General features: G+C 42.7%; 1 protein-coding gene across 1 annotated transcript in view; it reads left to right on the top strand.

Moving 5' to 3' along the window:
• Positions 1 to 24991, top strand: part of CRISPLD1 (cysteine rich secretory protein LCCL domain containing 1) — a 115582-nt gene extending 90591 nt beyond the window's left edge. Inside the window, exons 13-15 of the mRNA XM_088471558.1 lie at positions 10409 to 10484; positions 16973 to 17106; positions 21580 to 24991. Of these exons, the coding sequence (XP_088327684.1) occupies positions 10409 to 10484; positions 16973 to 17106; positions 21580 to 21631 (262 nt within the window). The 3' untranslated portion in view covers positions 21632 to 24991. The remainder of the gene's footprint in view (positions 1 to 10408; positions 10485 to 16972; positions 17107 to 21579) is intronic.
• The last annotated feature ends 1121 nt before the right edge of the window (positions 24992 to 26112 follow it).

The following is a 26112-nucleotide window of genomic DNA, read 5'->3' on the forward strand; positions in this document are numbered from 1 at the left end:
AAAGGTGAAATAAGTAGGGGTAGGGACGTCAACCACCTAGGAACATCCTCCCTTATACGGCACCTGCAGCGCGTTCATAAAAAGTTACTGTCAAGTTCAGAAACTTTGGCTCAGACCGTAAGCAGTCCAGGGACACCTAAATCCCGTTGTCCTGTTGTATCCAAGCGCCTGCAAACCACACCGTCAACTCCCTCCTCGTCAATTTCCTCCTTAGTCAGGATCGGAAGTAGTCCTGCAGGCCATATCACTGGCATGACTGACTCTCCTATCCGGGATTCCTCCGGAGGATCCTGCATTGCTACGCCTACTGCTGCCGCTGCTGCTGTTGCTGCTGCTGCTGGGAGTCGTTCATCATCCCAGAGAGGAAGTAGGAACACCACTACTTTTACTAAACAATTGACCCTCCAACAGTCCTTAGCGAGGAGGATGAAGTACGACAGCAGTCATCCTGAAGCAAAACGTATAACTGAGGCCTTGACTGCTATGTTGGTGTTAGACGTGCGTCCGGTATCCGCCATTAGTGCAGTGGGATTTAGACAATTGATGGAGGTAGTGTGTCCCCGGTTCCAAATCCCGTCTAGATTCCACTTCACTAGGCAGGCGATACCGAGACTGTACAGAAACGTCAGAAAAAGTGTCCTCAGTGTCCTGAAAAATGCCGTTGTACACAATGTCCACTTAACCACGGACATGTGGACAAGTGGAACAGGGCAGACTAAGGACTATATGACTGTGACAGCCCACTGGGTAGATGTATCACCTTACGCAGCAACAGCAGCAGCGTCACCAGTAGCAGCATCTCAGAAACGCCAGCTCGTTACAAGGCAGGCTACGCTGTGTATCACCGGTTTTAGTAAGAGGCACACCGCCGACAACCTCTTAGAGAAACTGAGGGAAATCATCGCCCAGTGGCTTACCCCACTTAGACTCTCCTGGGGATTTGTGATATCTGACAACGCCACCAATATTGTGCGGGCATTACATCTGGGCAAATTCCAGCACGTCCCATGTTTTGCTCACACAATAAACTTGGTGGTGCAGAATTTTCTGAAAAGCGACAGGGGCGTGCAGGAGACGCTTTGGGTGGCCCGAAAAATTTCTGGCCACTTTCGCCATTCAGCGACTGCGTGCCGAAGACTGGAGCGCCAGCAAACACTCTTGAACCTGCCCCGCCATCACCTGAAGCAAGAGGTTGTGACGCGGTGGAACTCAACCCTCTATATGCTTCAGAGGATGGAGGAGCAGCAAAAGGCCATACAAGCCTATACATCCACCTATGACATAGGCAAAGGAGGGGGTATGCACCTGACTCAAGCGCAGTGGAGAATGATTTCCGTGTTGTGCAAGGTTCTTCAGCCCTTCGAACTTGCCACACGTGAAGTCAGTTCAGACACTGCCAGCTTGAGTCAGGTCATTCCCCTCATCAGGCTTTTGCAGAAGCAGCTGGAGAAAGTGAAGGAGGAGCTAAGACGGAGCGATTCCGCTCGGCATGTGGGACTTGTGGATGAAGCCCTTCATTCGCTTTGCCAGGATTCCAGGGTGGTCAATCTGTTGAAATCAGACCACTACATTTTGGCCACCGTGCTCGATCCTAGGTTTAAAGCCTATGTGGTGTCTCTCTTTCCGGCCGACACAAGCCTGCAGAGGTGCAAAGACCTGCTGGTGAACACACTGTCAGCTGAAGCGGAACGTGACACGTCAACGGCTCCTTCTTCATTTTCTCCCGCAACTGGGGCTGCCAGGAAAAAACTTAGGTATCCTAAGCAACCCGCTGGCGGTGATGCAGGGCAGGCAGGACCAAGTTTGGACATCTGGTCCGGACTGAAGGACCTGGCAACAATTTCTGACATGTCTACTGTCACTGCATATGATACTGTCACCATTGACAGAATGGTGGAGGATTACATCGGTGACAGCATCCAAGTAGGCATGTCAGACAGTCCATACCTGTACTGGCAGGAAAAAGAGGCAATTTGGAGGCCCCTGTACAAACTGGCTCTATTTTACCTGAGTTGCCCCCCCTCCAGTGTGTACTCCGAAAGAGTGTTTAGTGCAGCCGGGAACCTTGTCAGCGAAAGGCGTAGGAGGTTGCTTCCACAGAATGTGGAGAAGATGATGTTCATCAAAATGAATTATCAGCTCTTCCAGGGAGACCAGCCTCCAGAAGGTACAGAGGGACCTGTGGTGGTGGATTCAAGTGGGGACGAGTTAATACTTTGTGAGGATGAGGATGTACACACTGAAGAGGGTGAGGAATCGGTGGATGAGGAGGATGAGGATGACATCTTGCCTCCGTAGAGCCAGTTTGTGCAGGGACACATTAATTGCCAGCTTGTTTTGTGGGGGCCCAAACGAACCAATCATTTCAGCCACAGTTGTGTGGCAGACCCTGGCGCTGAAATGATTGATTTGTTAAAGTGTGCATGTCCTGTTTATACAACATAAGGGTGGGTGGGAGGGCCCAAGGACAATTCCATCTTGCACCTCTTTTTTTCTTTGCATTATGTACAGTTTGGGGCCTAGTTTTTCTAACTGCCATCCTGCCTGCCACTGCAGTGTCACTCCTAGATGGGTCACGTGTTTGTGCCGCCCACTCGTGTCGCTTAGCATAGTCATCCAGCTACCTCGGTGCAACCTTTTGGACATAAAAACACTATTGTGAGGTGTGAGGTGTTCAGAATAGACTGGAAATGAGTGGAAATTAAGGTTATTGAGGTTAATAATAGCATAGGAGCAGAAAAACCTACAAATTCTGTGATTTTAGCTGTTTTTATGCTTTTTTTCAAAAAAATACAGATCCAAAACACAAAACCCAGAACCCAAAACACGGAAGGGTGGTTTTGGCAAAACCAATCCAGATCCAAAACACGAAGAAAGATCCAGATCCAAAACCAAAACACAAAACACGAAAAGTGGCCGATGAACACCCCTAATATATATATATATATATATATATATATATATATATATATATATATATAATATGTGTGTGTGTTTCTGTATTAAAATTTCTGGTGTTTGACCGTTTGTAATATAAAAGAGCTGTATTATAATGAAAGAATAAAATCCATGTTTGTGTTTGGATAGCTGTTATAAATAATCATCAGTAATTTAATATTTAATTTAATAAGTAGTGGTCCTGCCACATGGGTGGTAGATGTCTATGTGTATGCATAGGTTTTGATGGTGATTTTCTCTTTCATTGCTGTGTTCCACCTGCCCATCATACTGTATGTGCCCCTCTACGTAAAGGAAACATTTTAAGGCTAAACAAGACCTATTAAAGCTTATAGGCCTCCACATAAAAATAGGCCCTGACAGTATGATGATGACCAGTCACCAGCTGGCCACACGGCCAACTCCAAATCATAAGGACTAAAATTGTAGTTTTATTTTCCTTACGAAATGTTGCAATTTTTCTACTTTTATGTAACTCAGGAGATATTTTGGCCAAAAGTGTGTGCGGTGTACATGCCCACACAGCACTGGCCACACCCACACAGCACTGGCCACACCCACACAGCACTGGTCGCAGCTCCTCTGCTTCTCATAATAGGCCCTTGATCATTTTCATTGGTCCATGTTATGGCCCTTAATCTAGCCATTCAAGTTTCAATGGTGCGCCGATGGTGGTGTTACAGCATGCAGAGACGCTGAAAGTGGGCGTCTTAGTGCTCGCATATTCAGGCACACATTTGTACATGAGGGGAAGGCTGACACTAGAATTTGGCCACACATGCAAGAGCAGATGCAGTAGCGTCCTCCTCTGAAACAGACCCATAATGTCATCCCAGCGGCGGATCCAGGGGGGGGGCGATTGGCGCGATCGCCCCCCCTAGCACAGTCCGTCCTGCACTGAACACGGTGCAGGCTGTGAGCAGGGCCGGATTATAGGAGTGCGGATGTCCCTGGGCCCCCACACACTGTCCCCCGTCCCTGGCCACGTCGGAATCAAATAATAAATATATATATGTGTGTGTGTGTGTGTATGTATGTATGTATGTATGTATGTATGTATGTCAGGGTAATGCAGAAGCAGAATCAGCATCAACAGGGTTAATTGCTGGGCAGGTTGTCTGGATAGCAAACTGTTGTATCAGCAGAGAGCAACAATTATCCACAATAGCAAGACTTGCAGGTGTAAAAGCAACACAGAATCCAACACAATATATAAATTGAATGGCTTGCAGATATAGCAGCAACACAGCATATACATTGAATGGCAGAGGTACTATAGCTCAAAGTTGGTAATTATCAGAATAGCATTCACTGAGGCTTTGTACTTGCAGAGATAAACAGTGTGGATTTATATACACCTGCACAAGGCAGATATTTGTATTTGCAGAAACACAACAGCAGATATGATATTCACTGTTTGAGCATAGATACATATAACTTGTAGTTGGAAAACAGCAGAGAATGAATTCACTGCTTAGATTTGGTAGTACTTACAGTTGGTAGAAACAATAATTAAAGCTCCACAAGAATGTAGTAAACTGGAAACAGACACGGCTGGGCATATGCAGAGCAGGAGACCAGAACGACGATACACCTGGAATGTACCAGGCAGCAGCGCTGAGGTATAAGCTATCTCCAGCGTGGAAGTGCAGCACTGCCGGTGTAATAACAAGAGTATGAACCAATCACCTGCTGAGGAGAGGAGGACCAGCCCCTCTTATGATATATCAATAGCAGCTGCACGAAGGCACGTACAGCCAGGCCCTGGCTGTTAAGTTAATTAGGACCCAGAGTGCCCTGCGGCAGTGTGACGCGACGTCCCAGTTGCCCAGCAACAGCCGGAACCCGCTGAAGTGATGAGCCGCACTGGCAACTCATAACATTACCTCAACTCTCACCAATTTCTGCTAATTATTGCTTTGCCAAAGGCATAAAGAACCTTCTACATTTCTTACCATATGTGTGATTAAAAAACTATTATAAATATAAGATATTCTGTCCCCCTCCCTACCCTTCCTTCCTCCCTTCCCTTCCCCTTCCCCTCCCCCGGTGGTGCCTAAACCTAACTACTACTTATCTCTCATCGGTGACCTTATGATCGGGATGCCGGCTGCCATGATTATGGCGTCTGCATCCGCAGCGCTGTCGGGATTCCGATGCCGGTTTTTTCTTGGTGATCAAGATTTCGGCAGCTGTCAACCCGATCGTCGGGATATTAACCGCATCCCAGATTGTATATCTAATTGAATATGTTGTTTGGTGTACATTGTGTGATAGGTGCAGGCCCCATCATTTTTTCCATACCAGGTGAGCCAATGAGGTCAAGCAGTGCCAGATTAATGGGACTGATGGAGCTACAGTACAGCTCCAGGCCGCCACATAAAAATAGGCCCATCATCATAGCAGCATGGTGATGACCAGCTGCATATCTGGCCACACAGTCTGCCATAAATCCTAAGTATTAAAATTGTATTTCTTTTTTCCTCACAAAATAATGCACTTTTATACTTTTACGTATTTAGGGAGACATTGGGGCTAACAGTATAGGGGTGTACACACCCACACAGCACTGGCCACAGCTCCTCCCTCTGCCTTTCATAATAGGCCCTTGAACATTTTCAGCCCTAGGTCCATGTGGCCATTAATTCGGCCCTGACCGAGTGACTAATCCATGAACTGCCTTTGTGGCGGAGTGGAATAGCTCTAAATATTCTAATTTAAGAATTTTAAACTGCTATTTGTTATTACACAATGTTGTAAACATTATACTGACATATATAAGGCAAACTTCATTCGTACAACATGGATTAACTCTTTAAGAAAACACATCACGTTGCACCAAGTGTTTTTCCCAGAAATATTGAAAGTTCCTGGAATACATTTTTCTGTCACTAGATGGCGATGTGACAGAATTGTACTACGCATGTCAGTTGAATGATAGCTATTCACTGTAAACTGTGTTTCTGTCTACAACCTCCTACATTTATAATCATTCAACAGCAAGCCCTTCAGTTAACCGTAGTATTGCAAGTTAAACTTACAAATGGGTTTTGGTTAAATTATAAACATTATACAATAAGAGATATTACTGCATTGGCTAGGCAATGGCAACAAAACTGTCCAGCATTTGTCACTTGCTACAATTGTAGTTTCGCTTAAATCCCCTCCTACATGCATGTTATTTTGCCTTTTGCTATTTTATATCCCAGTTCACCGTTAAATGAAGTTTCAAATTACGTAACTCGATATACCCTATATAAACTACATTTGCGGTTCATGCTCTGAACTTCCCTTAAGAAAATTGACATGTTGCTGTACAAAGCAAAATTGACTTAAAATACACACATGCAATTTAAACATTTTACGTTGAATGCCCAAGACAATTATATTCTGCTGTAGATAATTGCTACGATTTACCTACTTTATACGTTTAACATGTCTGCAATTTTTTTATATGTTAGAGAAGCGCTAGTGTAGATCTATAATAAAATAAATGTTAGAAAAATATCTAAAAAGAAATACATTATACATCTAGAAATAGGAAACTGATTAGTGTTATATTCATTTTAGCTTTAACAGAGAGAAAGATATTTATATAATTAAAAAAAGGTCCAACTCTGAATGATGTTTCCTCACACACTTAGCCTCACTGCGGTATAACGTAGCGAAACACCTGGTGCCAGAAAGCTGCGGCGAGCGGTGTAGCATCTTTTTGGAAACAATGCATCTTAGTCGCAACGATGCAACAAAACCGCTTCACGAGACTCAGACTCAGTCTTATACAGATATACAAGTGTTGCATATCAAATTAATCAGTGCAGTCTCGTGAAGCTGTTTTGTCACATCGCAACTAAGATGCACATTCGAGGAAAAAAAGCAGCAGAAAAGACCCTCGGCTCAAGCCAAGTCGCACTTTACCTACTGGCACGCTGAGAAGGGCTGTTTGATGTGACTACGGCAATAGTATAGGAGGACACACCGGTAATAGACATAAGATGTCGTTTATGTTTACAAGCAGACAGTGTGTCTTGCTATTTTGTTAGATATACTAACACTCTGTACAATGGTCTGTTTTTTCCATATAGTGAACACGTATTCATGCTGCATTAATGCCTGTCCCAGAGTACTCTTAAAAACATCAGTGGCCTTATATACCATACTTTAAATACTTTAGTTGGCTACTTTGTGGATCTCAATCCCTCTGCCCTTGATATGACTTCACAGTGGGAATGGACATCTCTACAAAACACGTAAGAGAGGTGTGGCCAAACTTGGTCCTCAAGGACCCCGTACAAGTCATGTTTTCCAGATCTCCTAGCTGGTGCACAGGTTTATTCAGTAATAACTGTAACATTTTAAAAGATCCATGGGTGGTCTGGAAAACAAAAACTGCTAGGGGCTCTTGAGGACATAGTGTCTGATTCAGAGATTTGCACAATGCCGATATCTACGCAGATTAAGCTACTTTTAGCCATTGCGCATGTGTGATAGCCGTACTGCGCACGCACAGCAATTTCTTAACGATTACTCTTGCACTGAGGATTCACTCTCAAAGTGAGTGACAGGTAGTCACCGTTTGGGAGAGGTAATGGGGGGGCCAAAGAAACACATGGGTGTCTGACCTTTTAAACGTCATTTCATGGGCGTGCGTAAATTAGCCATTGTGATCTCCTTCAAAGCATTAGAGCTCTCAGTGTCTCAGGAGAGCTGTAGTGTTTGAGACAGGTCACTCTTTACTCAGAGGCTGCGTGGCTGTCTGATCTGCGTTGATGTTCCCGATGTTTACGCTGTTGCACGTCATCGGAAGCATATGAGAAGGCAGCAGTGGCCATCCTTATGCTCGGGTAAGCTTTGGAAGGCATTAGCATATTTTTTATTATTTTCAAAAAAACTTTTTACACGTTGTCATTATGGGGTATTGTGTGTAGAATTTTTAGGACAAAAATTAATTTCTTCCATTTTGGAATAAGGTTGTAACATAACAAAATGTGGAAAAAGTGAAGCGCTGTGAATACTTTCTGGATGCACCAATGGTTTGTACTTATTATAGGCACAGTTTAATAAAATATATAGTACAGAAAATACAGTGTAGCATCATTATTTTATTAACATTTATTTATATAGCGCCTATATAATACAGAGCACTTCACTTAAGTCTGTACCACAGCGGCTGTTACACTCTATGGGCCCGATTCAGAGGCGCTCACAAGCAGCTCGATGTTATAGCCCTGCGCACGCGCCGCGTCCGGCATGCTCGAGCCCCGCAGAGCGACTGAAGTTCAGTCGCTCCGGGGCTCGCAACAAGACGGGGCGGCTGTCAATGTTGATTGGCAGCTCGCCCCGTTTTGTGGGCGGGTAGGGGGGGTGGCCGGACAAACTCAGGCGTTCCCTTAGGAACGCTTGGCATTTGTAGGAGGGCTTACTGACATAACTAGTGATGTCAGTAGTGGACTTCTTGCTCTAGTAGAACAGGGAGTCCGTTCGGGCTTGCGGCAGCTAGACCCTACCGCTGGGTCTCGTCGCAAGCCCGATGGTCGCGATTATTGCGATGGTCTCCAGCCCGGACAAGCTGAGTGGGTGGTCACCCACAGCTTTGTGAGCGGCCTGGAGACAAAAAAAAAAAAAACGCCCACAGACCCAGCGAGCGGCCAGCGGCTGCGAGCGGGTCTGAATCAGGGCCCATATTCCCTACCACATGGACACAAGCACACCAATGTGTGGGGAGGCCGGAGCAGCTGGAAGAAACCCATGCAGAAGACTTACAAACCCCATACTGTACCAATAGGTTCTGCTAACTATTGTGCCACCATGCTGTATATTTCTGTAACAAATACCTGAATGTTTTCTCACATCTGTTAAAAGGAGAAGAACACCATTCACATTATTTATACTTTGTGGTAGATGTATATTATATATCACAAACTCATTGAGTCTGCTGCATGGGTGTCATCCTCGACTCCCCCCTCTCCTTCTCTCCCCAGATTCAGTCATTCTCACACTCCTGCCACTTGCACTGTTACAATATTTGTAGAATCAGGTCCTTCCTCACCATGAATGCCACCAAATCCCTCATCCATGCACTTGTCATTTCCTGCCTTTATTACTGCACTCTCCTTGTCTCTGGCCTTCCTCTCACTGATCTCTCCCTCCTTCAGTATATTATGAATGCTATCACCCAGGTCCTATACCTCTCTTGCTGCTCAGTGCCTGCCTTCCCCTATGCAAATCACTTCACTTGCCCCCCTCCCCCACTAACCACAGAATTCAGTTTTGGCTCCTCCCCCTCACATACTGTATAAAGCTCTCAATTGTTGTACTTCCTCCTACATTTCTGACCTCATTTCTGTCCATACTCCCTCCAGCTCTCTCCACTCTGATCACTTCCTCGCACTCCTCCATCCAAGACTTCTCTCCTGTTGCCCCTCTACTCTGGGACTCACTCCCTGGCTCAATCAGACTTTCAACCATCTTCTATACCTTTAAACTAGCCCTCAAGACTCAATACTTCTATACAAGCCTGTCTGCCATTATATCTCTCTACTCTGTGCCCCTGATCATCTACCTAATCTCTCTCTCCCAGCTCACCCTTCTGGTTACTCCCTCCCTTATAGCCTGTAAGCCCTGATGGTAGGGGCGTTTTAAGAGAGGAGGGTTGCCATGTGCAGCCTCCGTTTGGGCCCCCTCCTCTCTGTTAGAGCAGTACTGCGCATGCACTGGTCTCCGGGAAAATGGCGCCGGCACCTTTTTCCCGGGGACATGTTTTCCACTACCATTTTCCCGGTGATTTTTTGATGCTCTGCAGCACCACAATCTGTGGAAAGGTAAGTATAACTAATATGGGTGCAGGGTGTGCGGTATGCCCCCCCCCCCCCCTTGACCCATATGCCCCCCCCCCTGGACCCACGAGTCCATGTGCACATATACACACTGCACCCATTATAAATACGCCCCTACCTAATGGGCAGTTACCTCTTCCCTCCTAGCACTATGCCTATCGCAGTGTATATCTGTTTCCCTATCTCTATCTCCATTCTGATCCTGGCTGTTCAGCCACTTTGTGGGTACAGGTTCATTGATTGCTATTTGCTCCCTACTTCCACTGTGTGACCCATCAATGTTTTGCTTTCTCATGCTTTAGTGAGTCTCTCTATCCTAACGTCTTTGGTTTATTTGTGTTATGGTTATCCTTTGTATTTTAGAAATATTTGTCATTTTGTTTTCATTGTATGGTGCCATAAACAATTTTTGTGTACCAAATAAATAAAAGTTAATATAATTACAATGAATGCCATTTTGATTTAAACATGTCCGTAACTGAAAGCAATGTGAAATGTTTGTTTTTAGCAAAACAAAATAGTAAATTGAAGTCTAGTTGGCACCTGTTTCATAAAACGTTAGTACAATGAAATGTAATAATATAAACTATATACTATTTTATTTGGTTTCTTAGGTTGTACTGTCCACGGAATTGTGCACAAGCAAGTCCACACTATGCTCGAGTATTCGGAACACGGATTTATTCTGATGTGAGTACTTGAAATTAAAATTTATTCACATAATACTGTATATGGAGCCAGTGGCGGAACTAGAGAGTGGTGGGCCCAGGTGCAAGAATATGCTTTGGGACCCCCTATGCAGTGCCCCCAGTAGTGGTCCCCCTATGCAGTGCACCAGTAGTGGTCCCCCCTATGCATTGCCCCCAGTAGTAGTCCCCCCCCCCCCTATACAGTGTCCCAGCGCACCCTGGGCCCCCCTCTCTTAGGAGGCTGAAAGGAAGGAGGAGTCCAGGCAGGGGGCTGGACTACACAGCACTTAGTCAGTGCCAGGCCAGCAGCATGGGAGAGAGAGGAAAGGAGAGAGGAGCTACTTTGCATGTACCCTGTAAGGTGAGAGAGAGGAAGAGGGAAGAAGGGGGAGAATGCTGTTTTCAGATGTTAGACCGCATTGCCCATATGTATCAAGCTACCGAAAGCAAAACTTTCCGGAGCTTGTACCTGAGAGGCAACGCCTTCTATAGATGATCCACTAGGGTCACTCCCAGTGTCCCCTGCGGCTGCGCAGGTGCAGTAGGAGCCCTGGGTTATAAACCCAGAAGTCCTCACATCACAAAGGACAGCTCTAATCGGAATATCTGTCCTTTTGAGTAAATAATTGCAAATTTTCATGCATACGACATTAATAAACGATCCAATTGGATCCCTCACATCACTCTGCAAGTAGAAGCCCATAGGCTTTAGATGGCGTTGCCCATCGCATCCAAGCCTTGGTGCATATGAAAAATGTGGTCAAACCCCCGAAAATGCAATTTTCGGGGGTTTGACCAGATTTTTGGCATTAGTGCATCCCCCCCAGATGCTTCAAGATTAATGAAAGTGAGAATATATTTTAGAATTGTTTAACAGTTCTTGGCCTCCAAATGGAACATGTATTTTGTTTAAATTATAGCCAAAACAAGTCACGTCACATGAGTGTCCTGTTTTTGTTTTTTTCTTCCTAAATAATGGGATCACCATGGGAGGGGTGTGTGTGGAGGGGACGGGCAGTTGTCAAAGAGCTAAAGAGCATGATCTTCTTGCTCAATGAATACTGTGGCACTTGTACTGTACTGTTAACATCGCCAATCAATGCCACAGCATAGCTCTACTTCCAATAAATGCCAAATCTAGTTCCTATGGCTGTTGTTCTGCATTGGCAGTATACCATATAAAGTACAGAACACAACCGAGATTTCTACAATACTGGAATTCTGGCATTGACACAAGTGGTTGTCCCCAATATTGTATTTGAGAGATTGCCACATAGTCTATGTTGCAGATAATGCATGGTTTGCTGGCAATCCCTTGTAATGAGCTTGATTTGCCCAGGAGGTAATCATTATTTCATCTACTACTTTGGTAGGATGAGCACTTTGTGCTTCTGCTTTGATTCCATTATATTGTCTTATTTTTTTCACTAATGGGTCTTGTGGACAAATATTATGTTGCTTTCTATGGGTAATGCAGGTGCTAAGAAGAGGGGCTTCCAGCCGCATTGTTGCACAGGTAGAGTAAGAAAGACAATAAGAACCAATGAATCCAATATACCTTCTACTTTCATAACTGTGCCCAAAAGATCTCATGGCAACTTGTCCAAAGACACATCTGTGGCAAGTTGGCAACCAGTATATAAGCAAAGAATGATGGTAGAGTTTAGGATGCGACAGAAGTAGCAACTAGAGACAATTCACTCTAAGGGGCCTATTCATCAACACTAAAATAACGTTTTTAAGGACATTTTCCTTAATTAACGTTATTTTAGTATTCACGAAGCCACTTAGCACAGGAGATATCTCTGCCCAGAGTATGGGGATATGGAAATTATGGTATTCATCAAATTCCGAAAATTATGTATTTTCGGAATTTGATGGAGTTACTATTCGCCACTGTGAGGTGGCAAATAGCAGGACAGACTTACCTGCTTCCAGCTGTGCAGGTCCCCCGGAGTCTTCCTCCGGCGCTCTGATGCATCCTCTGGCTCCGTCTGCAATGCTGACATTGTGTTCTACCAGCAGAACACAATAAAGTTTAGAAAAAATTTTTTTATTTTTTTTCTAAACTGCACTGTGTGCTGCTGGGAGACCACATGACAGACCAGCAGGACGGAGCCAGAGGCGCTGCAGTGGGCAGGTAAGTGCGGGACGGGGGGAGGTGAGCGGAGGGGGAGGGGGGGCGCACACAAACTTACCGCAGCTGTAAGTAGTGCTGTGCATGCGCTGGGTTTACGATTGTAACAGCGCATGTGCAGCACTGATTACAGCTGCGGTAAGTTAGTGTAGAGAGGGAAAACTATTTCCCGAAAAGCTGTCATCGCAAAAATGACAGCTTTTCGGAATAGATACTTATGGAGAGGAGGGATGATGAATTCCTCCGGTAATTAGGTAGAACTCCATGCGAGTTCTAAACCCAATTACCTCCCTCAATATTTTAGGTATGATGAATAGGCCCCTAAACCTTTTAAGTATGTATCAGTGAATTGAATGTGGACATCTCCTGTATGCCACAAAACAAATGCAAAGGTTCTGACTTAATACAAGTGGCATTAATGAGTGCAAGAGTTGTATACATTTATGTATACTTTTCTTCAGCATACTGCATATTATGTAGCATTAGGAAATTTTGTGGTGTGCCAACCCCGAGAGAAACTGCCCACAGTTTATGCCAGTTGTAAAGGGTGCCTGTGTTTTTGTAATTTTGCTCTGCAATCGCAATACATACATAACATGCAGCATATAGCTGCCATTTGTCCACAATTTAACAGACCATTCAAGTGTTATATTCATTAGATCTGAAAATATTGCATTTTTTACTTTGCATTATTGTTCAATAACTGTTTGAAGAATATTAGTCCACTTCCAGAGGTGCCTGTCTAGTAGCACAATGTAGTTTAATGGAGACAGCAATAGCTTACAGCAGCAACTCAAAGAAACTGCAGCTGTGTTTTTGGTTGTTTTTTTGTTTCATAAATTGCTTTGGCAAGCTTTCAGAAGAATGTTGGTGCAGTACTTACAATTTTACCTTAGTTTGTGTCTGCAGATTTACCAGTGTCATGTGACTACCATGGCAACCACAGTAACATGGCACATGTTGTGAACAGAGAGGCTTTTGAACACTCATTTGTTTTCACTGGTGCACCCTCCTTCTCCTCACCCCTCTGCCATCCCATAACATAACATGCTGAGCACCTGTGAGTCTGTGACAGCTACACTGGTTTTCCCTCCTGAGAGGTTTTGAAAAGGAGATACTGATTTGTAGAAGAACAGCTAAGAAAAATAATCGGATGTATGCTTAATAGGTACTTAACATTTTGTTAAAAAATATTCTATATGGGATTTCTACTTAAGTATTTGCAACTGTCTAGTATTCTGATCTTTACACTATATATGGAAAACATGAATCTAGTATTAAATAAACAATTTGGACTTGGCTTTCTTCATAGAGCATAGTGCCAGATTCCCAGAGAGAGCAAAACTTGACCTAGTTACATTAAAATGTGTAACAGCACGTACCTTAACCAAGTGGGATTTGGCTTGTAACAGGATATGAGAGCATTTACCTGAGTTGTTTTCGCACATCTGTGATCTGTCCTTATTTCTGGAAGAGTTACGCATGTTCAGGTAATATAGGATATTTCAAAAGAAGAAGCTTCGAGTAAACATTACATTTAACCAATGCTTTATCCAGAACACGTTACAGTAGTCCAGCATGAGAACCAGAAGTAGACACGCTAAAATATTTTCATTTTGCACAAACAACCAGTCACCAATGTACACCCTCCTGGCACAGTTCACAAATGTCTGTTTTGACAAAAGTGCTACTGTATGGTCTTAGAATAGCTTTGACATCTTTATAAGAGACTATTGCCTAAAACACCTGTTATGCTGTAGTAACAGGTTGTGCAAGCAAAAGTGCACTCTAAGGATATATGATACCTTATTATGCCTTTGAAAGCCATGAAAACTGTTCAGGCAAGTGCATATGGAGACCTAGCAGAAAGTTATCTCTTCCTGACCTACAGTCTGAGGCTGGCTGACCTTTGACATGTGAGCTGAGGCACAAGTCTAGACCTGTAAAATGTGTGTAAAAATATACCCTAAACACTTATAGAACAAAATGCAAAAAGGCACCTTGAATAGTGCATATGCCGATTGTGCCTCTTTTTTTTTGCAAATACACCCAATATTACTGTATGCCACACACAAGACAAATATTGAGGTGTGTGGGTGTGCGCCATACTTGCCAACTCTCCCTCATTGTCAGGGAGACTCCCTGAAATAGCAGCAATCTCCCTGTCTCCCTGAAGAGTCTAGCAATCTCCCTCATTTCATCCTTACCCCCATTATGAAGCTGTTATATTTAAAAACAAAGATATATACATCAAATGGGATCATTAGTGTCATTTCCTTGCATTGGTTATTATAAGGCACAATGATCCCTATGAATTTCTGAAAAGTATTAGTGTGTTTTCATCAACAAACAGATCTTACTAACTGCTTTTGGGCTGGTTTACATTTGGATGTAAGTCAGGTTTAGGACACGCCTATCAGATTTATCAGTACACCCCCACTGTAACACGCGCTCATAGGTGCTGCTTTCACAATCTCCCTGAAATGCTTTTTCAAAAGTAGGCAAGTATGGTGTGCGCAACTGTGCATTTACAGATGAGAGCAGCTCTGCGAGGAATAGAGTGATTTCTTGCTAATTGAATTTTAGGTATAATGAGTTTGTTTTGCTATGCCTGCTGGGGGCGTGTACAGTATATTATTATTATTATTATTATTATTATTATTATTATCATCATTTATTTATATGGTGCCACAAGTGTTCCGCAGGTCCTTACAAAGTACATAAACAAATTGTAGACAAGTGACTTACAGAACAATACAATACAGGACATGAATAATATATATTGCTACATTAGCGACCATATCACCCAGATAAGCAACAGAGCATAAGCAACCAAGTGTTAGGTGCCCTAGTGGTGAGTAAGAAGTAAATGACACTATAGTAAGGAGAAGCACAAAAGGGTAGAGGGCCCTGCTTGTGAGAGCTTACATTCAAAAAAGGTGGGGGAAGACAAACTGGGTTGACACAGATGGGGTAGATGGGGAGGAAGGAGCATGTAGCAAGGAGTTAGAATGATAGCTGGAAGGCTTTGATGAAGTAGTGGGTCTTGAGAGCCCGTTTGAAGGATTGCAAAGAGGTGGAAAGTCTGATGGGGAGTGGGAGAGAGTGATCAAAGGAGTAACTTCAGAATCCACAGGCTCTACACACTGCATTCGCAGCTTCCCCTGTTATACTATGGGCCTCTTCTGCCCCTCAGCACTCTGTCAGTCACATCAAAATAGTTCGCTAAATAATTTTCCCTATTGTGCTAGAGGTGGCTCTTACCCTCTTCAGGCAGTGACTTACCTTTACTGTGGATATTGTACATCTCCACTATCAATATGACCAGTCTGGTATCTCCTCCAGGGTCCTCAGCAAAGTTGGTCCCCACTTCTCTTCTCTCTTATAGAAATCACACCCTAAGTCATAGATGGCCATTAACGGTTTGCGACTGATTGGCCATTGATTGGAAACACCTGATACATCATTCTGATAAAGTGCAGTACCCAACTATGAATGGATTCCTACCAATGGTATAAAACCATCAATATCATGTGCTTTGATGGATAGCCCTAACAAAGCTGTGTATCAATCCACTCCTCTTTCTGATGAATATACAAATCACAGTATCAGAGATGTCTTGGAAAGGTGCTGGGCCTTATTGGGCAGTGACTGAGAGGTGGCTTAGAACACTGACTAATAGTAGTGCATTTAGCTGCATCCAGGGCTGAACTGACTTTGGGGGGCTGGGGCACTTTTAGAGGGGCCCACTCCCTCTACTTTGGTCCTCCCCCTCACCGTCTGGCCCACCCCACTTGTCGTCTGGCCCACTCCCACTCATCATCCAGCCCTTAGAAAATGCACAGTGCAGATGTGCGTTCCTGCCATGAGGGGCACACAGAGAGGGGGCCTGGGGTATCCTGCCCCCATGCCTCCCCTTTAATCCTGCTCTGGCTGCAGGGTGAATCTAAACATAACACCCCATAATAAAATGTGCTGCATTACAGGTGCATCCAGCACTAGAATGTGTATTCTGGACACATTAATAGATATCCATGGTTCCAGAATAAAAGAGGAGTTCACTATATGGTAAAACAATTTATTTGTGCCTACTGTACTGTGTACAGTCCTCTAAACTGCTTTGATATGACTTGCAGGAAATCTTTTGTTCCAAAACTACAGTATTTCTTTATCACAGATCTTTTGTCAAGCTTCATTTGCAGATAGTGATGAGAGATAATAGCAGTGTGTGGTACTGGTTGTATGGTGCTCCAGATACACTCAAACATGCTACTGTTATAAGCACACATGTCTCACACTAATTATACATTTATAATGACCTCTAAAAGTGTGTCTGACCTTGTTTATCACAGATATCGAGTATTTGCAAGGCGGCTCTTCATGCTGGTGTAATGCGCAATCAACAAGGAGGATATGTGGATGTAATGCCCATGGACAAGAAGAGACACTATTTTGGATCGGCTCAGAATGGAATCACTTCAGAGAGGTAAAGGAGTGCAGGAAAGTTTGTAGCATATTTAATATGTTCCTGATTTTTACTGTGCATAAATCTAAGGGCCTGATACAGAGATGGGCACAGCAGCGATGCTAACATATGGTAATGCAGCAGGAGGCGTCTATAGGAAAAGGTCCCGCCTTCCAGCATCTGCCATCCAAGTGCAGGGTACCCGAGCAATATATCAGCATCTACGAATGTTGAAAGCGGGCGTCTCAGTCCTTGCACATTCTGGTGCCATCAAAGGACTTTGTATCCGCTTTTTGCATAAAGTCATAGGCATGCGACTGGCAAATGACACGGACAGGGCTGCGCCAAACTTAGAATCAGGCCCTTTGTGTTTGTTTAATTATTGCATTTTATGTTTACTGTACCAGCAAATCTGTGTGCTGCTCTACTTTGTCAGTTATACCGCGTATCCACTTGCCGATTAAAATGAGCGATTGAATGATAACTATATCGTTATCGTTCAATCGCTCATTAATCGTGCCTGAATCTAGCATGAAAATGTCGAAAACGACCAGCGATGTGCGCTCCCACTGGTAGTTTTCGACATCAATCCATTGCCCGAACATGCTGGTCAACCTACCGATTAGTGACCGATTGACCATGTTCAGGGATGGGGGAGGGTGCCTACACTGAACGACACATCATTCAGTATAGGCACTGCAGGGGAAGAGGAACGACACATCATTCAGCATAGGCACTGCAGGGGAAGAGGAACGACTGTACGATTACAATGCTAGTGGATACGCACCTTTAGCGCAATGTATGTACCAGATTTTTACATTTTGCAATAATTATACTTAAGTTGAATTAGCTAATTTAAGTAAAAAAGAAACAAAAAAAACATAAACATTTTGTATGTTTTGTAAAGAGTGGAATATTTCTACAGTTGTGTAACTGATGGTATTTAGTGAATGCAGGAGAAGCTGTGGTACCACAACTGCCTGTCTCCTTTAATCCCATAAATCATACCCTAACAAGCTGCTTATAGGTCAGACCAGCTCTGTGCTTCATTCATCCCACTGGGTATAATGTAATATTTGATGCAATACTTTCTACTAAGCATCTGAAACCTATTTTATGGCACGCACGCAATAAGTACAAAATATGTAATCTACAGATTGCTGTGGCACTCAGTCTTCATCTACATTAAGCGGATCAGTAAAGCCATAATACCAGATACAGTATATAGAAACTACTGTTGAGAATACAGTGACAATGTATATAGTACTGAATTTTGGGGTTGGGTACGGGATGTCGGCGCCCGGGATCCCGGCGGTCAGGATCCAACGGCGGCGTCCGGACAGGGTTAGAATACCAGCACTTGTTGTTCAGTATCCTAACCCTCCCCATCTCTCTACCCTAACCCTTCCTTCCTTGTGCCTAAACTTAACCTCTCTCCCTGCACCCTACACCTAACCCACCCTACTTAGTGCCTAATCCTAACCCTCCCCCTCATGCCTAACGCCAGTACTTACCGTCGGAATGCCACGCCGGGATTCTGACAGGTGTCGGGATTCCGGCACCGGCATTCTAAGCTCTAGAATCCCGACTGACGGGATTTTGACCGGATCCTGTATTGTTGTTATCCCAGATACAGTAGACTGTTCACCAAAGAAGAGCCTTTGCACGTGCAAGCGTAATACTGCATGGAAGTTTAATGTGTGGAGCTGACGCATGCATAGTAGCGCAGCACAAGTACAGTTGACACAATCAATGGGTGTCATTTTTATTACATATTTTCATCCTGCACAGTATTTGGCTACAAAGGGGTTGATGATGAGTTGGGCGTACACTTGTTTGCTTAGCATTAAATATGTAAATTTGCATTGCGGACTTCAATGCCTGTATGCACATCTGATACTCACACTGCCATATGCTAAGAGAGATGGAACGTGGAAGGTGATAGGTCGGTCTGACACTGATGATGATTACGGTTGTCAGACACTTCTGATGTGGTTGAATACAAATTAATTTCTCAAACTGATAGGGGCTTTCTTGATTGATCATGGAAATATTATAATATGATTTTGTGGGCGTATTTTTGTAAAAATTTGTTTTGCAACATTCATTAGTAAGCGAGGAGCAATATTCCCTCTACTGTAATATAGCGATATTTTTTAAATTGAACTCCATCCAAGGCCCGTATTCAATTTGAGGCGAAAAGCCGTTTTTGCGTGTTTTTGGCGGAAACTTTTCGCCACGGACGTCATTTCGCCAGGCAGAAAAGTATCGCCGTATTCAATTTGAAAGACTTTCCGCCTAGGCGGAAAGTCAATGCAATGTAATAGGCAAAACTTTTTCGCCTATGTATAGCAGGCGGAAAAACGTGCAGAATTGAGGTTTTGGGGTGCAACGTTGCAGGAACCTCCGTGCAGCCTTCAGACAGTCCCCCAAAGGTAAACTGTGTCAAAATTAAAAAAAAAAACACTTAAGAACACCCCAAAAAAATCTATTTGATTTTGGTTGCAAAAAAAAAAAATGTTGGGAGACAAAGTTAAAAACTAGCGAACTAGACTCTGGGGAGTCCCCAAGTATGCCCCATGTGGTTTTTTTCATTGCAGGGGCTTGCAGCAGGTGGATTTTTCACGTTTTTTTAAACTTAGCATTAGCAACTTGAAAATATGCTGGCCCCCATTTTCAAGTACCCCAAATTTGCTGGGATAAGTTATTTTCAGCAAAAAAACCCTCCTGAATACTATTCTGCACCACTTATACCAAAACGCTATTTAGCATCTATTCCTTCAGCAAGCCAAATCGGGGGGTATCATAGGGAACCCCCATGTCAGAGCATCATTTGGGGGGTGTCAGGCTGATTTCCCCAAATCTGACAGTACTTTCCGCTTGTTTAAGTTTCGCCGGGTCCCGTTTTCGCGTACTTTCAAATTGAATACGGGGATATGTGAGCACGCGCGTGATACTTTTCCGCCTGCAAAACACGCGATGTAGGCGAAAAGTCCCGGAGGCGAAAAAGTATCACAGGTCCGCTCAAATTGAATACGGCTCTAAATCGCAATTGAGTGTTCACAAACTTTTCTTGTGCCTATGACCTGGTTGGGTGTAAGTGTATCTGAATGTATGTATGTCTGATTCAAACCTGGCGCATATTCTACTGACGCACAACTGGACGCATTGTGCGATCAGTATATGTAGCATATAGGAAGAATGTACCTTAGTAGAATTTTCTAATGCATATGTGACTTCACGTCAGCTCCATAGTACTTAATGGCATCGCTGTAATGAAGGGCCCCGGGACTGACACGCTCATCCTGGGATTATCACTTTTAATTACAATGCTCCAGTATCCGGTGTATCGGCTTTTGACCCTCGATTCACTAGAAGCCAGCCTCTCAGCACCTGGCTTGATGCAGCTCTTGTAACACACTGCTATTTTCAGCAGTTGCACAGATCTCTCTCTTCCTCTGTCTGTTCCTTGGTTTCTCCCTCCCTATGCCTAGCTGCATTCCTCAGTCTGGTTCTCAGATGCATCTTACAGCGGAATTTCCAGTTTCTTCCTCTTAGTACTGATATGCACCTGTCACTCGCAACTGTTATGCCTGGATGCTGCTATTTTTACATGGTCCTGGCAGGGCAGGAGGGGCTCTAGTACCAAAAACAAGACTTTAAACCCGAATATGAAGGTTTGGACTCAAAGGTGATTTACAGGTCATTTTCAAAATATTGACCTGACACCAAGCTCAGGTAAGTTTTAACCAGTACACCAAAGACGAACATTTAAAAAAGTGTTGATGTTGAGAACCACTGTTGCAAAAAGTGGAGTTCATCCAGGCTTGGCGACTTTCTGGCTGGGGGCAGCCAGGTCGGCACTGCAGGGGATGTGGCGACGGCAATGGTGGGTGGTTGTGTGGGCGTGGCAGTGCGATCATGTAATTGTGGCCCTCCTCCCGTTACACAATGCTGAGATAATTGTGTAGGGTTGCTTCATCGGACCCCTCCGGACTGCCCACTTTTGTCAGGTAAGTGCGGGGGGTGGTGGCCAGTCTGGAAGACTTGCCCTCTCCTCCGTTGGACCGGGAGCACAACCTGATTTTCAGGAGCCTCCCGGGCTATGCGGGAGAGTCTGCAAGCATGAGTTGATCATCTTCTACCTATCATTTTACAGTCTGCACTTGGTAAATGCCAGCTAGCTGATGATTGGTTGCTATAGGGTATGTTTCCACTTGTCAATGCTTCAGAAGGTTTGATAAATCTCCCCATGGTTTAGAACAATGTCAGGATATGGTGCCTGTCCTATCCACGCCTAGTTTCTTTGCATTGTAGTGAGAGTCAGTGATCCTCAGTGCTAGGATTTTCTCGTTCATCCCCCCCATCTTTGAATCAATATCATAATATACTAAGAAATAATTAATAAAAGTTTGATTCCTATCCAAAAAGCAATAATTACTGTATATCTTCTACTAGCTATATTATTAATACTGTATTTTATTTGCTTTGCAGCTTACATAACCCAATGGGTAGCAAGGCATTCAGAATATTCGCTGTCATCTGAAATCATCCCAAAGAAAAATACTTGAAAATTTCAGAAATCAAGGAATAAACATTTTAAAGTTTGTATAAAGATGTATTCTTCTTGTACCATTTTAATATAATATGCTTTTTGGATCCTAGTTAGATTTGGCCGTATGAAATACGGAGTAACTTGTAAAGACTAAGAGGTATTATATATTTAGAATTGTATTAATTCTCACTGTACCTGATCTTGTTCAGCATTCAAGCTATGTGGTTCCACTGGTATATTTAAACTATATTTCCTTTATCAGAATGTGCAGTACTATTGTTCTCCAGGTCTGTGTCATAGTCGGGCTGAAAATGCAAATCAATAATTTTGATATTTTAAAAACGTGACATTGAGTACATTTTGTTATAAATGGGAAAGGAACATTCATATATTACATTGGAATAATGGATGCACTCTAACATTAGTAGCATTAGGCTAATATAAACCTATGAACAGTTGGTTAGTCCTACCGTACAACAGAAATATAAGAGGTAATTTACAATGTGCGCTTCAAAATGCCTTGGCTTTTCATGGTCTGCACGACATATCAAGGTGCACGTCTAGATTCCGCCCCACTACTACTGTACCAGCCATTTCAATAAAGTAATTTATTTTTTTTTCTCCTAAAATACTACTTGGTTTATCCTCATTCATGGTTTAAATTAATTATGAGAGGGGATGCAGTGACTGAGCTTATTACACATGGCGGTTTAATGTGTATAAAAGCATTTTATTACATTGCTTGGAGTTCCAACAACAGATAAGAAAACCAAGTTCATTTTTTTTCTGATGTGAGTTTGTAGATAGCGCACACTAGTTATAATAACCGTGTTAAAATTAAAACAGACACCTCTTGCTGAGGTTAGGAATGACACTTTTTATGATAATATTTGACTGTGATATAACCAGTAGGGCAGGAAAACCTCTTGATTGCTCGTTGTTCTGCTGGTAATGGCTTCCTCGCTGAAGTACAACATGGAGACAAAAAATAGATCTAATTAAAAGTACAGGAGGGGCTGCAAAAACCACCAGTAACATGCACGTCTTTTTGCGATGCGGTACTGTAAATGGAGTCCACCCTTCAACACCACGAGGAACGTCTGTTACAATGTGCCTTTTCCACCATTTATCTCCTTTCAATTATCTCACTATGCAATAGGAAATCTCATCCCTCCACTGCTCCGCAAAAAGAGGTGCATCCATGCGTCATCCATGTATTTTACCCACTGCATCTCCCGCAGCCTTTACAGACTTTTGCTCCTCCTCAAATGTTATCTGAGTCTGTAACCTCCATTCTCCTCAGTGGAAACCTAGCTACACTTACATGGAATGGGTCCATCGCTAGTTTTTCACTGCACATTTCACATTTTTGTAAATGATCAGATGCAGGAACACGAACAGTGAAAATGGGCATTGAATTTTTTAATGCAAATACAGAAACCTTCATCAATTTTAGCGTGTACCTGTTTTTCACAGTATTGTGGATGATGACTGTTATTGGACTGAACCAATATTTTAAATTGAAAAAATACATAAAACTGGAAATGATAATGGTAGCACCATTCTTAGGGCTGTAGGTGAAAATGTGAATTTCCACAGGCCCTTTAGATATGTATGGTTGGCATGATAATGAGAGAATAATGAGTATTGGCAGTAGGCTGCTGATCCTTTTAGAAACATATAAAAATATGATTCTTTAGTTTAGTAGGATAGTATAGTGCCACGTACCATTTGCCAATGACAACATATTAATCTCCATAAATAAAACTAGAGATTTCCACTTGATCAAGGTTTATATACTCTAGTATTGCGCACATTTCAAATTACATTCAATTTGAAAAGTTATACATAGATTTGGGCCTTACTTGATAGTCATTTACAAGTTGGGAAAAACTTGGGCCTATCATCATCGTATTTACTCAAATGCTCCAAATTGCCTAGTACATACCTGCGGAATCTGTATGTATGACCGCCTTCATCGTCATCGTAGATCTGCCCCCCACAATACCAATGCCTATGATCTCGGCACTGTATAGAAGGGGGCAAGGTCATGATGACATGAGGCCCCTCCCCGCACAGCCCTCCTATGCGGCCACCACACCCTCCTTTAGGCCAACCTACCGTAGTTGCCTCTTTCCGTAGGAGTGGGCAGAAAAATCATCAAGTATGCACATACATCCCCAGAAGACCATATTCTACTCATTGGAGCTATCCTCATAAAATCTCTTCAGTAAAAGCGACTTTTTCATTCCTAGGAACACATCAAAAATACTTTTTATTCTTTGAATCCATCTAAATATCATGTCCCACAAAATGAAAACTAATACAGGGTGGTCCCCTAGCTGGACATGCACTGAGCTAGACCTGGCCAACCTGTGGCTCTCCAGCGGGTAATGCATGCTGGAACTTGTAGTTTCACAACAGCTGGAGAGCCACAGGTAGGCCAGGCCTGCACTCAGCCATGGACTAAACTATAAAAGAGAAAATGGCACATGACATCACAAAACTGCATTTGTGCCATGGACCAGCATTTCACAGCTTCGCAAATGACTGTCTGCTGCCTAAACTCCCTCCCATGCTGTAGCCACATTTCAAATTGATGATCTCCATTAATTTATTTATATTAGGTTTAAAATAAAATAATAAAACAACACATATTTTGGTCTTAAAGTAGGTAAAATAATGTTGAAAAATTTAATATTTCTACATGCAGTGGATCATTTTTTGCTGCTATTTCGTATAAAAATATTATAATGTTGGGATTTATATTGTGTAAATATTGTTTATATTTGAGTAGGATTGTGCCTTTGTTATGTATTTTTTATTTTGAATGAAATGAATCTATAAAAAGTTATTACTTTGTTGTTTTTTTTTTTAAATCGCCTGGCAAATATTCCTGCAGGCCAGGAAGTGTACAGCATAATAGTTTATAATGCAATTAATATGCATTCAGTTTTAGTATACAGTCTATTCACTTTTCATTGGAAAATTATAGTTATCAAGAATTTTACCACATGTTGGTACAAAACTGTCACTTATAAGACACATCTATGGTGGGAAAAAAAATAAATGTTTTTTTTTTTTTAAAGCTAGAAATCGTTGTTAATGGGTTTGTTTTTGTAAATCTCTCGACATGTTGTGTTTCTTTCAGATTAGTATATTTGTAAACTTTGTTAGGCATATTCTTGTAATTATACATGCTTCAATGTAGTATTTTGTCAGAGATAATTGTAATAAATATGTGTTAAAAAAGTTGTAATTTTTTTTATTTATTTGTCATTCACTACATTAATCAATGGTGTGTGTGTTCTGTATATGTGTCCGTGTGTGTGCACACGTGTGCTGGCACAGGTTAGTCAATGCGACAAACAGTAATTTTACAATGTTTCATTTTAGTAGCCATTGACTATACACCATGGAGGCAGCCATTTTTTAGGATGAACCACTATTTTAGAAGTTCTTTGTTATACAGTTGCTTGTAACAATTGTATATCTTTCATTAAAATACTTGCTGATATGTTATTAAAGATAATTGGCTCTTTCTTTGATTAAATGTATTGTTTTAAACTAACTAAGATTAAGGATAACATGCAGCCCTTTTGCAGGTTAAGGTGGGTACACACTGTGCCGAAGGATCCGCCAACGGGCAGATCCGCCGACACAGAAGCCGATCAGGTAGGCCATACAGACTTGCCGATCGGTAACTAGACATATCGCCCTGATGTCACAAATGGGTGGGCAGCCGCTTGCTGTGACGTCAGTCTCTGCAGCAAGTGTACGGGCGGTCCGCCGGTACACACCAGCAGATTCTCCGATATATTGGCGCATTGGCCATCTGCTGTGCTGGACAGGTGATGTGATTTGTCTGTGAACAACGTCGTTCAGACATATCGGGGGTACACACCCGCCGATGTGCTCGCGATATATCGGCCATTCCATTGAATGGCATTAGGGGTTGTACATGCAGTTCCTAAAGTGTATCAGGTTGCTATCATTGAATTAGCCGACAAATTTACTAGGAGCTAGCAACATCACAACTTGCTTGTTAATTAACAGACTGTATTCTAATGAATATCCATAGAGCCCACAAAATGACTGCGGTCACTGTTTGTATACAGTATAATGTACGCTTTTATCAGAGACTATTAAAAAAGTGTAACACTCATACTGTATAAAGACTATATCAAAGCTTGATGAGGTACAATTGTGAGATATAAATCACCAACCAATTAGCTTCTAACTTACATTTTATAGGTTGTGTTTGAAAAATGACACAAAGGAGCTGATTGGTTAATACTTTTTCTCTCACAATTTTATCTGATCAAGTTTTGATACATACAGTATGCCCCTATATATGAGAGATGCATTTCTTTTTCAGACATTCGCAAGTTTTCTCATTATTTCAGGTGGATATCTTATTTGGATAGCATAACTGACTGAACTTTATGATAACATGCATTCATTTGGAAATA

Source organism: Taudactylus pleione, unplaced genomic scaffold (genome assembly GCF_031769625.1).
Source record: "Taudactylus pleione unplaced genomic scaffold, aTauple2 ptg000114l, whole genome shotgun sequence".
Classification (NCBI taxonomy): Eukaryota; Metazoa; Chordata; class Amphibia; order Anura; family Myobatrachidae; genus Taudactylus; species Taudactylus pleione.